Source organism: Magnolia sinica, chromosome 1 (assembly GCF_029962835.1).
Source record: "Magnolia sinica isolate HGM2019 chromosome 1, MsV1, whole genome shotgun sequence".
NCBI lineage: Eukaryota > Viridiplantae > Streptophyta > Magnoliopsida > Magnoliales > Magnoliaceae > Magnolia > Magnolia sinica.
This window is the reverse complement of record NC_080573.1, coordinates 20,941,928-20,959,678: the sequence shown is the minus strand read 5'-3', so window position 1 is coordinate 20,959,678 and position 17,751 is coordinate 20,941,928. Positions and strand designations below refer to the sequence as shown.

General features: G+C 40.6%; 1 protein-coding gene across 1 annotated transcript in view; it reads left to right on the top strand.

Moving 5' to 3' along the window:
* Positions 1–17,751, top strand: part of LOC131242654 (cullin-4-like) — a 44,715-nt gene that overhangs the window by 25,609 nt on the left and 1,355 nt on the right. The window contains exons 10-13 of the mRNA XM_058241432.1: positions 16,545–16,651; positions 16,807–16,867; positions 16,967–17,098; positions 17,601–17,738. Of these exons, the coding sequence (XP_058097415.1) occupies positions 16,545–16,651; positions 16,807–16,867; positions 16,967–17,098; positions 17,601–17,738 (438 nt within the window). The remainder of the gene's footprint in view (positions 1–16,544; positions 16,652–16,806; positions 16,868–16,966; positions 17,099–17,600; positions 17,739–17,751) is intronic.

Here is a 17,751-nt window from a genome sequence, read left to right as displayed (position 1 = left end):
GCTTACAAATGATGCCTCTTTTACCATCCCAGTTGCGCGGATCAATGTATTCATGAGCTATTAAGGCACTATCCACGATCTGTCTCCTTACTACAAATGCACTTTGAACATTAGAGATTACAAGTGCAATCACCATGTGAAACCTGGTAGCTAAAATTTTAGCTAAAATCTTGGAGGGCCCTCCCACCAAGCTAATAGGCTTGAAATCCTTCAAACATTCAACCCTTGCTTCTTAGGGATTAAGATGATGAAAGATGTCCCCAACTCCGACACAAGCTGGCCGCTCTTAAAGAACTCTGTGATGAAAGCCAAGACATCACCCTTGACCACTTCCCAAAACACCTGGAAAAGGACCAAAGGAAAACCATTCAGCCTCGATGTCTTGTCTCTTCCAGAGTATCCACTGCTGCCTTAATTTCCTCCTCGGAGGTCGGACTTTTAAGGCGAACAACTACTTCTTTGGGAATAACATTAAAGACAAGGTTGTCGAGCTTTGGTCGCACCCACTCTCATTTGAGGTCTTATAAACCTAGATGGTTGTATCTTACACCTTAGGCTTTTCCTCCACCCTTACCCCATCCACCACCATGCTATGTATTCTGTTGTTCCTGGCCCTGGTGCTTGCTATATTGTGAAAAAAACTTTCTATTCTTATCACCTCATTTAACCACTTGGCTCTCGACCTTTGCCTCCATTTGATTTCCTCTTTCTTTAGACAGTTTTTATAAACTAATACAATATTCTCTCTCATAGATTTCACCTCCACCAATAGCTCCATTCCCTCCTTTTTAATGTCAAAAGCTTGAATATCGCAAAGTTTTTTTTTTTTTTTTTTTAGTTTCCGCCTACTAGGTCCCAAGAACCCCCTTCTTCCACAAGTTAATCTTTCCTTTTAGCAATTTGAGCTTCTAAAACAAAGAAAATCCTGTCCACCACTCTACCTTGAAGGACGACCACCCATCCTTCACTATCTCGGAGAACCCCTCCACCTCTAGCCAAAAAGGCTCAAATCTAAACTGCGGCAAGCCCCAGTTATCCTCCTCAACCTCTAGAAAAATTTGGCGATGGTTAGAAACAGGCCTTGGGAGCCCCTCTTTGCTGCACAAGAGGAAATTTCTCTGCCTAGTAAGGAGAGACCAGAAACTGATCCAGCTTAGACTTCGTAATCTTGTCTTGCCTGTTAGACCATGTGATTGTGAACTTGACGTCCCCTATCAGGAAATCCACCAGTTCATTTCTATAGACCTGATTGGAGAAATCCCTCATGTTTGATTAATGCGCCCCCCTGTCGACTTCTCAAAGGTAAACCCAATGTTTTAAATATCAACGATATTGGCCGATACAGCCCACGATATATCTTGTATCCCACATGCGCGATACGAAATGCATAGGTAATGCCGATATATCCCACATGTTTGATCCAGTGAAAATTTTCAATTTCGGATCCCCTTTTTGTTGTTGAAATTATGTTAAATTAGTGTCCAATGGTTATAAATCCATTAGTTTCTTCATGTTTTGCATGAAAAATCATAGAGGTGGAGCTTTGATTTTGATGTCCATTGGTTCTTCATGTTCCCCATTTATTTTTATTTTTTTTCGAAATTTTCCTTCAACCAACTATCAGTTAAGACTAATTTTGCATTTTTTAGAGTATTTGATGAAATGATCATCACCCACACTCTAATTTCAAAATTTGAGTGTAGGTGGTCCGATTTGGGAAAAAAAATTTAAAATTTCCCCAATTTCTCCCAAATCGCTTGCAATGTTGCACTCCAAACATTAAATCAAGCATGTACGAGGGTTGATTTATTGATTTGTCAAGTCCTTGTCAATTTGTAGTATTTAGGAGTGTTTGATGAAATGATCATCACGTACACTCTAAATGTTATGCATTCAATTGAATATAGTTGCATTAGTTCAGTCAGACAACGCATAACTTAGGACCCTATACAAAGAAAACCCATTATGTGCACTGTTTTTTTGAGATGTTATGATTTAAAAGTGTGTATTAAGGTCTTTTTTTAACAATCCCTGAAGTTTCGTTGACAAATTCAACCATTTCCCTAATGTTTTCCCATGTTTCCCAAAAAGTGCGATGAATTACCCGATACAAACAATATTTCTCGTGCGATAACCGAGATATGTATCTGTTTCCCAAGGATGCAATATGTAAAGCGATACTGATATTTTGAACACTGGGTAAACCTAACTACATTGAACTCACCCTATAAATACCATGACAATCCCCACATATGATGAATGAAGTCTTGCTGCTGTGAAAACCCATCTAAAACCTGATACTGTATCCCTCAACAAAACCGAGATAAAAAACTGACCATGCCACTAGTCCTCGCGACTCCAAACTTCAGAATCCCAGATCACTAATATACCTCCCGCTGCCCCTTTGCACCCAGCAGCACCCAGTCCTTGAGCCTTCCCAAACCGCATCCACCACTGACTGGTCCATAGCCTACAATTTAGTTTCCTGCAACGCCACAATCTGGGCTTTAAATTTGTTGCACATGTCCTTAATCTGGAGTATTTTCTGAGGGCACCCCAGACCCCTAACATTCCAGCTTATGATCTTCATTAAACACCCATCCTCACCCCTCTTCCTTTGTCCCCAACCTTGAATGATTCCCATCCCTCGTAATCGATACAAGACTCTGAATTCTTCAACTCTCTTCTGCTCTTAACAGCTCTGCGCACTTGATCATGATTAGTTTCTTGAACTTTCAGGTTTCCCCTTTCCTTGATGGAGTAAAATAAGGTTGTGAAATCCTCATGCAGTCCCTGAAAGAGACTCCAACAATCTTCTTGACATGACCTATAGCCTCCTTGATCCAACGCATTCCCCTCGCCATGGACACGTTGCTACCATCCCCTCAATTAGGCAACACTGGATCACTTTGCTTCGCTTCCTTACACTTCTCAGGCTTTTTGCTGCTTCCTCTAGATAGCTGAAGAGGTTGAATGTCCAAGGCTTCTAGCATGAATTCGTCCCTGCACAGAGCGTCCTGAGTGCCTAAGAATTCAACTAGCTGGTCTCTGCAGCTGCAACCACTCTCTTGGCCCTCTTCTCTCTACATTTTCTCCTCCTTGTCCATTTCTAGCAAAGCAAACAATCCACCACCTTCCGTGAAATAAGTAGACCCCACCCTCAGGAGCACCACCTCTAAAGTTTGATCGTTTCCAACTGGAATCAAAGAAGATGAAGGGACTTCCCGTTCTGACTCCTATTGAGCAACTTCTGACTCCCTACAGTTGAGGAGCCGAGCAAGGAAGGTGGAGAACTTGCTTTGACTTGATGCCCCTCTCAAAAAGGGAGAAAAAAGGATCTAACATGCCCTTGAATAAGTCCTCACCTCGTGTGAGAAACCCCCGGTCTACTTCGCACGAGCGATCTCACTCGCATGTGCATAAGAGGTGTCGCCTTTATCACCTTTGGCTAGGATGCATGTCGTGCACACAACACCTCCCTTGATACTTGTCTCGAGAATGCAGCGCGTCCTGCCCCGCTACTGCGCTCTCGCCGACGCCGACAACTTCAGAGACACATGTTCAACCCTTAAGAGGCGAGGGTGCCACCTACCCCATGATGAGAAGACTTTTCAACTATTGCTGTCTCCTCATCTCTGATTGGGATGGGAGACTGGACGCGTGGCAGCCTCCAATCCAACACCTCACCACCAACAACTTTCTTGTGAATTAACACCTCACATGTGTCTGGAGTCTGGTTCAGTGGTCTGCTGGACCACCTAAGATCTTTGGTTCAAGGTGTGTAAATTCCAAAGATCTTCGGTTAATGGCAATGACATTGATCTATCATTCGGTTCTGTGGGCCTTCTTGTTGATGGAGATGCAAGTTCATTGTTATTTGAAACTAAAAGAATGTGAAAAGGAAAATGATATCAACCTGTAAAGGGTTTATGTCAAGCTATTCAACATTCTAAATAAAGTAGAGCTATTGGTAGCTCTTTTTAGTGGATTTAAGAAGCTTCTAAACGAGTGTCAAAATCTGTTAGAGATCTACATTCAGAAATTGAATTGGCAGGCTGCTTTAAAGTAAATCTTAGCTGCATGATCCTTCTAACCAGGCACTACTCCTGCTTCGAATCACACATCAGACTTGTGCTCCAACTCCCGCTTCCTACCTCTTTACACTTGAAACATTTTGAAATAGACAATTCCTCGCTCCTGTGCCTGAATCTGCTGGTGCTTCGCTTTACATTTCGTGCAACTATAAAGTAAATTTAAATAGCAATAATCAACATTTAAGGTCAAATTTTCTTTCACTGTGCTGCGAACACAGTCCAATTATTCAACCAATTCTTCTGAGGAAAGTACCTTGAGTACAATCTGTCTTTACGGCAGTTGCTTGCTTGCTGTGCAGAACCTCCAAAGCAATCACAATGATATGGACCAATCCAGCTTAATCAAAAGATGGATGGATTTTGACTCTCTGAACCGTCATTGTTCCATTTTCCATTTTGACTGTCTGTGAGGAATTTAGGGACTACAAAATTATTACATGCATGATTCGGCTGCCCTGCAGGCACAAAAATCACATGGGATTCAGTGAGTTGTATACATTGAGCCAAAACTAAAGGGTAACGAAAAGATTCTTGTAAAACAAGTGCATATTAGAAGAAAGTATTTAATACAGACATTAATAGGCTCATCACCATCATCATCATCATCATATATACTATACCCATGGTGATCTCAAGTTGCCAGGACTTCCCAGCAGTTAGAAGTGGTAGCTAAGCACCAGCGGGGCAAGAACTTCACTGATTTGTCTTTTCTAAGATACATTGATATGGATGAGTCTTAATGCTTACTTCTTCTGCCAGATTCATGTGAACTATCTTGCACTCTTTTTTGACTGGTTTTGTTTTAATGCTCAGCTGGTTTGGAGTTCTTAGTTAGCCAGAAGAGCAAGGGGAATTTTGAAAGGAGAAAAAGGAGTCATGCTAAAGAAGATGTTCATGAATGTCATAAACACCAATAGCTGTTGTTTTAAACTTTTAGTACTCCAGGAAATTCTAGTTGAACTCCAGATCTTGGTTTGCCAGTTACAATACACCCGCAGCTTGCAAGTCTGCGTATTACCTTTAGCTCTATCGAGTGGTCAACTTACTTGGACTCCCATTTATTCCTGTTAGAGTAATACTTATTGTACTTGATAGATCCCTCTCTTTTATTCATCATGTGACACATTTCCTTCATACTTTGCCTATGTACGTCTATCGACCTCAAAGGAATGCAATATACATCATTCTTTCCTACCAATAATTTCTCTTAACTTTCATAATGTTAGAGAATGTGATTCTTGGTATTTTTCTTCTTTTGTGATGGTGAAGATCTAACCTTACACCTGAAGTATTATTGATTCCTGCTGGATATTCATAGTTTTCTGTTGATCTGAAGTCTGATTTCATCTTCAGGTTCTTCTCTTTTCTTATCTCGTTATCATCTATCACCTTCTCTCTTGACTTTGATTAATTTCTTTTCTTTTATCAGTGGTTATCATCTTGTCATTTAATATCTTGTATCTTTTTTTTTTTTTTTTAATCACCTATGTTCTTCTTTGCTACTGTATTTCTTTTTCTGTCTTCTTTTTATCTTGTTTCTTCTTTGGAAAAAGAACCACAATTTTATTGTTTAGCAAACCGTGTCTCTGTTTATTCCGTTGTTCCAAAACAGAGTGCCAGTCTCCTGCAGATATCCTATTTTCTTTCTTCTTTCTTCTTTTTCTGTTTTATCTCCTTAAATTCCTCTATAATTAGTTTCTTTTTATCTCTTTATGTATACCTTCCACTAGATCTTTTATTTTTGATGTGCGATTACCTATCAAATCTCTTTGATTCAGATACAATCTCTTTTCTCTCTCTCTCTCTTTCCCAAAAAATCAAAGGTTTCCCATTCATGCTTAACTTTAAAACTCTTTTCACATATGTTAAAGTCTCTTTCCTCTATTTTCTGATGTAACTCTTTTATTTCAAGGTTGAGCTGTGAAAGAGATGAGAGCTATAAGAGCTGCGAAAGAGATGAGAGCTATAAGAGCTACGAAAGATTGAGGGCTCGAGAGAGCTGTAAGATGTGAGAGTTGTCAAAGATGTTTGAAAGGAGAGAGAAGGCTTCAATAGAGGCGGCTTCTGAGAAGATGGTTATTGAGCAAGAGATTGGAGATCAAGAGCAGGCCGCTTGAGAGCAAGACGGTTGAGAGCAGGATCAAAGGCGGTGACATCCATACCAAGGTAGAGTCAAGAAATCGACTGGCGAGGGAAAACTCAGTCGTGAGGGAAATCTCAGCTTCGACCCAAAGGTCAGGCTTGAAAATAAGAGGTGCGAGAGACTCTACATTAGCTCAGATTTGAGGCCGAGCCCTGATCTTATTGGTGGTAGGCGAACCTGATAAGAGAACCGGGTGGGTTTTCATGTCAAGGAGGCTTTTAGGGAATGGGTAGGGAGAAATGGAGGTGAAAGGGGTGTGAGGTCTGTGAGGGTATTAGGAAAGTAGCTGGCGAGTGAGGGAGATGGAATTGGGGGATCTGGACCTTTAGGGAGTGGGAAAGGGGGTGATGAAGCAGTCGACACTGAAGGGGATTGGATTCAAGCAAGGAATCATCGGAAAGGAGGCTTTTCCACCACCACGGGTCCATTCTCAGAATTCCCTAGCCTTTTTGTGGAAGGTTTCTTGGAGGGGTGGATGGAGCTTAATTTTCGGCAGGGTGGGGGAAAGTTAATGAGGTAGTTTTCTTGAAGGAATGCCCTAGCTTTTTTCGACTGTTGAAGTAGGAAGCTTCTTCGGCGATTTCAGCATTACACCAATAGAGCTTCGATGTGAAGAAAATATCTATTCAATGAGCTCGATATGGGTTGCAAATGGCAAATCGGGGCATCACTAAGAAGGCGGAGAAGAAGGATAGTAAAGAGGTGAAGGTCTCGGTTGCTAAACCCAACGAAGGGAAGAGTGGTGTTGTTATGGTTGGTTCCATCATATCCTTCAAGGATGCCATCGTTGGTGCCATAGCTGAGAAGGTAGCAAAGGTCGGTGGAAAGTGCAATGAGGACCCCTTGAGTCCTTCGCTGGAGACTTGCTGACTAAGGAAGGGGCCCATTGTCACGGGCCCTGTGGTGAACGTGCACCCCAAGGTCCTGGAAAATGCCTGGGTAGCAAATGGCTCCAAGAGATCATGGGTAACTATGAGCCCCCGACTGAATCATAATTACAGAGAGATCATGAAGGAGATCCTAGATATTATGTTGATCTAAATGGCTCCAAGAGATAATGGGAATATCGAGCTCAACACTCTGCACTTCGGGAGCTCAAGCTCAACATATGAAGTTGTTTTTGCTAATCAAGTGTTGATTGCTAGCGGCAAAAGATGGTTGAAGGTTGTGATGCATCTGGTAGGTTGAATGGTTGATGTCTCCTTTGGTAACAACGTCGAAGATTGCCAAGCTCTTTTCCAGTTCATAAAGGATTGGGAAGCCATGTCTCTCTCCCCATGTCTCAAAAGAAGATCCAATGTTCCCCTAAAGGTCACAAGGAATTGGTAAGCCTAGTTTCTAACTTTAATTTCAACTCTGGAGGTTCTGTCTCCCACTATAGGAAGGGGACGAGGGTTCGATTAGTGCCCAAGTAAAGATTCTAAGATGAATGTGCGAGGATTGGGATATTAGAAGAGAAGGGGCCAGAGAAGAGATGTTTGCCGTCATCGGAAGGCACATGTGGTTATGTTTCAGGAAACCAAGCTGCAAGCCATTGATAAGAAAGGGTTAGACTCTTTATGGAGTGTTTCTTCGAAAGATTGAGTTGCTATTAGTTCTATTGGTTCATCTGGGGGGGTTAGTGGTGGCTTGGGTCTTTAGTATTTGGTCCAAGGTGGACTGATGGGGAGGTACTTTCTTTGTTTTTGTAATGCTTTGGGACTGCATTAGGATTCCAGTGGTTCTTTTTTTTTTTTTTTTGGGGGGGGGGGGGGGCGACCTTCAATTGGGTTGGTGCATATGAGTTGGTTGATCTTTCGATGGTTGACGGTAAATTCACTTGGTCAAATGGTTAAGATAAAGCTATTATATCCAGATTGGACAAGTTCTTGGTGCTGATTGATTGGGTGGAAAGATTTCATTTAATCTCTTTGAGGGGGCTATGATGGGGACATCAGAGGATCTACTCGAGTATGCCAAAGGCGGAGGAGACCACCGACATCAGTGCAACCTTCTTTGTGAATGGGAGACGAGTTCTAGATGGGGCCCGTCGGACCACTTTGAAGACCCCACAGGCATTGGATATGCATCAGGAAGACCCTGCATTGGGATGATGCATGTGGGAAGTTTAGGAGACATTTTTAGTCATAGGTTTTTATTTTCGTGTCAATCTGACTGTTGCATTTTGTTGATTGAGCCACTAGATCTTTCATATTTGGGCCCCTTGGACCTTGATCTTTTTTATTTTTTTTAATTAAAATTTAAAATTTAAAATTATTATTATTATTTTGTTATTTTAGGATTTATTAGATGGTTGAGATCACACTTAGGTGTTTTAGTGCGCTTATTTTGGATTATGGGCCATAACACTTGAGTGGATGAGAATTTTATAATTTTTGGTATTTTTGATATATGAGCAAGAGGGGGAGGACTTACTCGAGTATACCAGAGGCAGAGGTGACCATCGACATCAACACAACCCTCTTTATGGATGTAAGATGAGTTTCACATGGGGCTTATCGGACCACTTTAAAGACCCCACATGCATTGGATGTGTATTAGGAAGACCCCACATTAGAATGATGCATTTTTTTTTTTTTTTGGGGGGTGGGGGGGAGGTGTTGGGGTTGGGAACCCTAACGGTTGGAGTAAAAAAAAAAAGACTTGTCACTCTTGAGAAAATGCCTTCTTCATCTTCCTTTAGGATTTGTGAGAAAACCCCCCTTTCCAATTGGATTGTGGAAGGGCTAGAAGCTTAGTTGGTGGTGGACTCCTCCAAAGTTTTCTTCTTCCTCTCTCTTCTCCAACAAGGTACACAACTCTCTTCACTTTTTTTCTTCCTCATTTTTTTACAACTCTTTTAAAACCAAAACCCTTTCATCCCACATCCATTTTTTAAAACCTTTTCCCATCAAACCCATCAAAACCCAACCATCCATCGAACCCACAGGCATGTCTGTAGGTGCATTCGTATGGACCAGCCTTACAGAAAACCGTACGTCCATACGGACAACCTTATCCCCTCATTTTTACATCTTCTTTATCCCTATATCATCTTCTACACTCTTTTGCTAACCCTAGCATCAATCTTAAACCTAAAACCGTAATCCCCAATTTCCTAAAACCCTAAATCCCTAATTCCCAAAATCCCCAAACCTCGATTCCCAATTCTCAAAACCCCCTTTAAAAAAATCTGATTTTCAAACAAACCAAATTTCCCCAAATCTGATTTTTATAGTGCCATTGTTTCTTCATGTGAGTGTTGCCCTACCTATGCTAGATTGGAAGTCCCACTTCCAAGTGTGTCACTCTTGTGATATTTTATACTTTCATGCATTGTGTATGTGGTAGCCTAGGTCCATTGAGTGGTTAATCTGAATTTTCATAACCTATAATGTGGATGTGCTTGATTTTACCTATTGAATGCTTAGATTGATATGTAGTTTGATCTCACATCATTCATCCTAGGCTAGTTTCACTCATCCTACATCAAGCTACCAAAACCTATATCATATCACTTACCTATCACGTTGGATGCTGAAGTGGAGACTTAGGGCCCAAAGCCTTTCAGATTCGAGCTTGCTTGGCTCGAGGTGGAAGGTTTCTCCAGTCTAGTTAAGGATTGGTAGCAATCGTTCCATGTGGGGGGATTCAAGGTTAGAAAAGATCTTGAAAGGAAAACTATACTCTTGGAATTGGGAGTTGTTGGTGATCAGGATGAAGAAACTGGCAACATTTTGAAAGATATTTGGGTTCTCGACACTAAGGTAGAGGAAATGGAGCTTTTGGAAGATGATAAACTTCTAAGGGTGAAGTTATCCCAAGATTACATAAATCACTTTAATGAGGAAGAAATTAAGTGGAGGCAACATTTGAGGGCCACCTGGCTTAAGGAGGGGGACAAAAATACAAAGTTATTTCATAACATCGCGGGTTTCTATGCAAGGAGTAATGAGATTAGCAACAATAACATCGTGGTGGAGGGTAGGAGGATTGAGGGAAAAAAACCAAATACTCAGTGGTTAACTTCTATAGCTCTCTTCTATATGCTGAGAAGTGGGAAAGGCCCACTTCGATAGTCTCTCCATCTCTGAAGTCTCCTCCCTTGAGAGCCCATTTTTGGAGGAGGAGGTCAATGCAATAGTTATCTCTTTAGGAAGAGAAAAGGCCCTAGGTCCTAATGGCTTCCCCATGGCCTTTTTTTCAGGAATTTTGGGAGGTGATATGTTATGGGTTTCATTATTGAGTTCCACTTGAGGAATTGTTTGTCATTAACCTCCGGGGCGTCCTTTTTTTTTTTTTTTGGGCTATCATCTCGAAGGTGTCAGGAGGGGATAACTTAAAAGACTTTAGGCTGATTAGGTTGATTGAGGGACCATATAAAATTCTCGCAAAAGCCATAAGGTTTCGTGCAGTTCTAGCTAGTGTCATCTCAAAAAGCCAGAGTAGATTTATTACTTGAGGATAGATCTTGGATAACACTTTTTGTGTGAACTAGACATTGAGAAGGCTTTTGACCACATTAACTGGACTACTTGTTAGGGCATTTAGGTTGCGGTCCGAAATGGAGAGGTTGGATGAAGGAGTGCATGAGCTTGGCTAGGTTCTCGGTCTTGATCAACGGATCCTCTAAAGGCTTTTTCAAGCCATCAAGAGGAATTCAACAAGGTGATCCCCTCTCATGCTTCCTCTTTGTGGTGGTGGTTGAGGCCTTAGGCAGGATGTTAGTCAAAGGATAGGAGGTTGGGCTTATTCGTGGCCTCCGGGTTGACAAAGCGAAACCCCTATCTCCCATCTTCAATTTGCAGATGACACAATCCTCTTTTGGGAAGCTAATGAGAATATGGTGGACAAGTTACGTATGATCATTTTATGCTTCGAACTGGTGTCGGGTTTAAAAGTCAACATTGCTAAGAGTGAGATGTTGGGTGTTCATTTGTCCCGGGAAGAAAATGCGTGGATGACAGACATCTTTGGTTATCGAGTGGTCTCCTTCTTCTTACTTCGGGCTCCCTTTATTCATCGGTAAGCCAGCTAAGCATCTTTGGGATATTGTTGCGGAAAGGTTGCAGAGGAAACTATCCAAGTGGTAAAGTAGATATTTATCCCTTAGGAGGTTGTCTCACCCTCATGAAGGCAGTGCTATCAAACTTACCTTTGTATTACATGCCTCTCTTTAAATGCCTGAACTCGGTTTTGGCTAAGGCTGGAACGCCAAAGACGGGACTTTTTGTGGCAAGGGATGAATGATAGGAAAAAATTTCATCTTATGAAGTTTGCCAGCCTTTGGAGTTTCGAATTGATGAATTTAACTCTTTTGGAAAAGAAACTATGAAGGTTTGGGGGGTGGAGGTGGCCTTTATGTGGAAAGAGGTCATTGTAAGAAACATATGGTAGCCAATTCGGAGGTTGGCGGACCCCAATTAGCTGGGACAAGGCTTAAGTGATGATGATGATTCAATGATGCATTAAACCATTCTATCATAGTGTTGTTGTTTGTCGTGACCTGACCTTTTGAAAGTCAACCAAATAGGCCATAATTGAGCACAAATCAAGCATTATTTGGTGGGTTATGGCCTACTGCATTGAAATTTGACATGAAGAAAACGAAAAAGAAAAACAGAAAAAGTGATGGTGTTTAGACTTCTTCTGATGTTTCCCAAAATGGTCCATTCTGCTTTGATTTGTTGAATGAATCCCGCTCAAATTTTGTATTTTGATCCCCAAAATAGGCCTATACCTTAGTCTAACATTAGTTTCAACCCTTGGTTTGATGAAGAAGTGGAAAATGAGAGAAATTGGACTTTCCTTTTTGTTGAATGGGGCCTTTATGGTTGTATTCAGTGTTCGAGTTGTCGGTATCGCTACAAGTTTCGCTGGCTAGAGATAAAGATATAATATTGTTATCGCCGATAATATCGCTGATAACCGGAATTGCAGGGAAAAGGGGGGAAACTTGGGGAAAATGATGGAATTTTTTAGTGAAACTTCAAGACATGGCTAAATACACATATTTACATATTTAGGAATAAAAAATTGCGAAAAGAATACATTACATAATAAGTTTTCATTTAATGGGACCCAAAAAGCATGCGATGCCATAAAAAATCACTTTAATAGCAACAAAAATGAGTTTATATATTACAAATGCAGCTGGCATACATTAATTAAGACACGTAAAAGTAAATGAACTCAAAGAAAAAAAAAATATGATTGATCTAGAACTTGCGTGGCCCATTAATTGTCAATCACCACTTTTTCCTTTGGTATGGTCCACTTGATAATTGGATGTACTTATTTTTTGGATAATAAGCTAAAATGATTTGGTATCTACACTGTTAACTCATTTTGATAAATCATTTTATGGTATGGGCCAAAAAATGAAATGAATCCAAATCTTAGGTGGACCACACCACATGAAAAAGTGATCATTGAATGACAACCATTTAAAAAATTACGGGGGCTACATAAGTTTTGGAGCAAGCAAATATTTATGTTTTCCCTTCATCCAGGTCTATTAGACCTTATGAACAAATTGGATGGAAAATAAACATCATGATGGGCCCTAGGAAAGCTTCAACGGTGGATATCATTCTCACCACAACTTCCTGTGGTGTGGACCACTTAAGCCTCATATCTGGCTACGTTTTGGGCTCGTTCCCTAGAATAACATATCAAAATGGATGGACGGTGTAGATAAAACAAATATATCATGGTGGGCCTTACAGAGCCCTGACAGACCATCCATCTCTAGGCTCCTGATCCGCGCCAACGCAGATTTTCCCAGCAACAGAGTTACCTGAGAACTTTCTGAGAACTCATCAAATGTGATGTGAGTCCAAAATCTGAACGGTCTAAGTGATGCAACACTCCATGAAACTTCTATGGTTCAACTTTTGCTTTCATCTAAGACTTCAGTGGGCCATTATAAAAGAAAACAATTTTCTTCCTTGATTTGCATCATTCTTTGTTATGGCCCACCAGAGTTTTAGATCAGGGTAAAATTTGGTTCCTGGGAGTTTCATGGGATGCCACATCACATGAACAGTTCAGATTGGAGGCCCACTACACGTGTGAAAAGATGCATACGTGCCTCATGTAGCCGTGCCCGATGAAAAAGGACGCGGATTAGCTATATGACAGGTTGAGTAGCGAGACTCGCTACTAAAGTGACGTCACCAAGTTATGTGGATCCTATCATGATGTATGTGTTGTATCCACACCGTCCATCCATTTGGAGAGAACATTTTAAGGCATGATCAAAAGAATTAGGCCAATCCAAAACTATAATGGACCCCACCACGGAAAACAGTGGCGTGAGTTACACCCACCATTGAAACCTTCCTAAGGTCCACCGTAATGTTTATTTGAGATCTAATCTGTTCATAAGTTAACACAAACATTAAATAAGGTAAAACACAAATATCAGCTTCATTGAAAACTTTTATGGCCATTAGAAATTTTTAATGGCGAGCGTCACTCTCTCCACTTTTTCTGTGGTGGGGTCCACTAGAGATTTGGATATGAATCATTCTTTGGCTCATGACCTAAAATGGTCTCTCAAAATGGATGGACGGTGTGGATACAAAACATACATCATGGTGGGACCTACAGAACTTGGTGACGTCACTTCAGTAGCGAGTTCGCTACTCAACCCGTCAGTAGCACATCCGCGCCCGATAAAAAAGGGCTCCGAACCCATTTTTCATCCGAGAGACCTTGAAACCTTGGATTCTTCCCCAAATCTCCGGATTTCTCTGGATTTTTTTTTTTTTTTCTCATTTTCTTCCTAAATCAGTTCCGTTAACAATCTAATAGAAGAAAGAAGAAAAGGGAATCGAGATTTCTTTACGGTAACCTACGAATGACGAGCTTCGATTCAAATGGCCCACCAAATACAGCTTCCAATCAGGGTAATCTATTCTACAGGTGCGGAAATCCACCCTATTGAAAGTTTCCCTCTCTCTCTCTCTCTCTCTCTCCAATTTTTTCAGAATATTTCTTCCGACGTGTTTCGTATCGTTGGACTGCGATACCGACATTATCGGCCGATATTGCGAACACTGAGTGATAACTGGACTTTTTGCAAAAAATCGATAAAATATAGGAAGAGACGAAAAAAGGGAGTTTCGGTGTCGCAACTCTAGCGATACCGAAATTATCGGCGATAATTCGATAATATCGCCGATAATTTAAACACCGGTTGTATTGGACATATCAACCCCGTATTGGTGCCGCTACGACCCATATATAGAATAGACCTATATCGGCTGACACTGCCCTTTTCCTTTTAAAAATTTTTATTTGACCTGTTCACCCCCTTTTCAGGTAACAAGGGGTGGCTAACACTGCCCAATCGTAATCAATTTGACCTTCATGGATGCTTTTCAGTGTTTGATTGTGAACTATAATCTCTACACCAGCTATTTTCAATTAGAAGTTTGGTGCCATTACTTTCGACATGTCTTCTAGACGCTATACTATATCAATGAATGGGTGGGACCTTTGGAATTTGACCCTTACAACAGCAACTATTGGATTCTCTGTTAAAAGTAGGTGTTGCAGTTCATGTAATCCTATGCAACTCCATCCTGAAGCCATGAAACGCATCTTTTCAGTGTTGAAGGGATTGACCCGAATGGTCTTTCTACCCTTAGACTGTGTGTGCCTATATTGATGCCGACATGCCCAGTTCTCCAAATGATCAGTCAATCAATCACTCTGTAATGTGTTTATGTTGAACCTAATGTGAAATTCCTGGAGTAGTAAAAAGCAATGCGCATTTGCATGTTCCAGTGCATAAGTTGAATTTTGAACCATGACGAGTGCAACAGCTGAGTAGAGATGGATAAGATTAACTTTTGTGTGGTCTTGGGATTTGGATTGATACTCCATTCATCTTATTCTGCAACTGCAAGGATCAAAGAGTGATGGCGATGTCTACAAAGTCTGTTTTCTGTGCATGTACTAAGTGCATTGAACCTGATTGTCACTTTTTATGTGAGAACGTTTTCTGGGGAAGTTACTACCATCTTGCGTCGTAGTTGATGAGAAGAAAACCTTCTATTTATGTACTTATACACATCTAGTGTCACTTGTCTATTCAGATTTTTATTGGGTTAGGGATCCTGTTTCTTGCCGCTCTTGGGCATTGGATATTCTTCGATGGGCATCTTCTTTCTTGCTACAGTTGTAAACAGAGGACCATGACTCGTTCTTCTATAGAAATTGATATCAATTTATTTCTGCTATTGAGCTTGTTTCCGTCGTCATATCGCGCATGAGACAGGTGTTCGTCTTGTTTTCTGTACTTGACTATCAAAGTGCCATTATATCACATGCTCTTCTTTTTCATGCCTCATCGATCATTTGTAGAATACTGCCTTATTGTAAGGTTGTAGATGTTGGTGGAGGATACTAAAATCCTCCTAAATATTGTAGGACTCTCCTAGATATTCTTGAGACCGTAATCTTGTAGGTTTAGGTGGATTCTAGAATCCTTATAGATAGACTTGAGATTGTAATCTTGGAGAATTGGGTGGATTCTAAAATCTTCCCAGATATTCTAGATCTTTCTTAGATGGACTTGGGAAGTGTATGGATATTACTCTCACGTACTCATAATAATCATGAAATACACAACTTCCCTTCTCCTCTATTCATCTCCTCGTTCTTGTGCTTATCTTTAATCATGAATATTCAGAATCAATATCTTTTGCTTGCTTGTCCGTTCGGGTGTGCATGTATTAGTTGCGTTGGGGATTAGTACGGGTGAGATTGTGTTGGCAAATGTTTTGATGTGAGCCTTTGGCATGGCTGGTTCCAATGGCAGGTAAAAGAGGAAGGTTGATGTCCTGTGTGTAGCTCACCGCAAAACTTTTGCCAAGCCGCCATCTAAAAACCGAACCTAGTTGTTGGCAGAGAGGCTAAGGTGGTGTTGGTGATTATCATATGTACTTGTACACTGCAAATTCTTGATGTTTTCACTATGTCATTATCCCATGACTGTAAAGACTATTTAGCATACAAGCTTTTGATGCATCGACCTTGCGATTAGCTTGCAGGGGAGTGTTAGAGATGATACTTATCATATAACTTGAAAGTATCATATAACTTGAAAGACCCGTCTTTTTCTCATCATGTGACACGCCCTTTATACTATGTGTGTGCGCGTGTGTGTTGACCTCTTAAGGCATACGCTTATTTCTGCAAACTTTCAATTCCTTCTATGCCGTATGCATTTGTCCGTTAGTTTTTGATGGCCACACTGCTGTAGGATTGTTTTTATGCTTGTGATAATAATATTATTAATGTAAATCCTTTTTCAGGATATCGAATTATCTAAAGAGATAAATGAGTCATTCAGACAGTCGTCCCAGGCCAGGACAAAACTGCCATCAGGGATTGAGATGAGCGTCCATGTCTTGACAACAGGGTTTGTATTATTCAATTAATTTTAGCACCAAACAAATTAATTGAAATTTCTTATCCACATCCTAGTCATATGCTTTCATGAAAACTTGGCCATCATTTGATTATTCAATTCTTCTACCAGAGACTTTAATTTTGTTGTATGGATGAACTATGCAGGTATTGGCCAACATATCCACCCATGGATGTTCGGCTTCCTCATGAACTGAACGTTTATCAGGTTAGGCAGAAGCAATTTGTTGAGCAAGCTCACCTGTCATTCTTTAACTTAGATTCTTCTTTGAACATTTCCCCCCTTCTGTGCTTCTTGGTAAAACAGGACATTTTCAAAGAGTTCTATTTGAGCAAGTACAGTGGGAGGCGCTTAATGTGGCAAAATTCATTAGGTCACTGTGTATTAAAAGCGGAGTTCCCAAAAGGTAAAAAGGAGTTAGCAGTGTCGCTGTTCCAGGTAAATCTTTTTGGAATCTTCTTTATTATGCATCTTATTTTAGAGAAGAACTTCAATACTCTGGCAGAATATGATGGATGATACACAGGTACCTAGAAATTGCACACATGGCATACCATTAATTCAATTAAACCATCCAAAATTTGGGTAGCAGTTTAGATGTAAAACAAACCAAAAAGTACGCTTAATAATCTGACTATCAGAATGGTGAATGTTAATTAGACGGTTAAAGATGAAAAATATCCAATGGTCTTATTTCAGCAAACAGGTATCTATGAATCAGAGGGTAGGATTGTTCCAAAAAAAAAATAAATCTGATTTCTGGACTATCTTAGCGATGGTGGGTTCCACAACTAATTTGAGTTGATGTATGATATCAGTACGATTTCTAAGTGCCCGTGTATCAAGCATCATGTGCAACCGGAGTATCAAATAAACTCCCTTATTTTATTGATACCTCTTTTGATGGACTTGGCTCTTTTGGGGTTGATACACATGCCAGACTGTTGTCTTGATGCTGTTTAATGATACCCAAAAACTTAGCTTTCAAGATATCAAGGATTCCACCAGCATTGAGGATAAAGAGCTAAGAAGGACTTTGCAGTCACTCGCTTGCGGCAAAGTTCGTGTACTTCAAAAGGTGGGTGGACTTG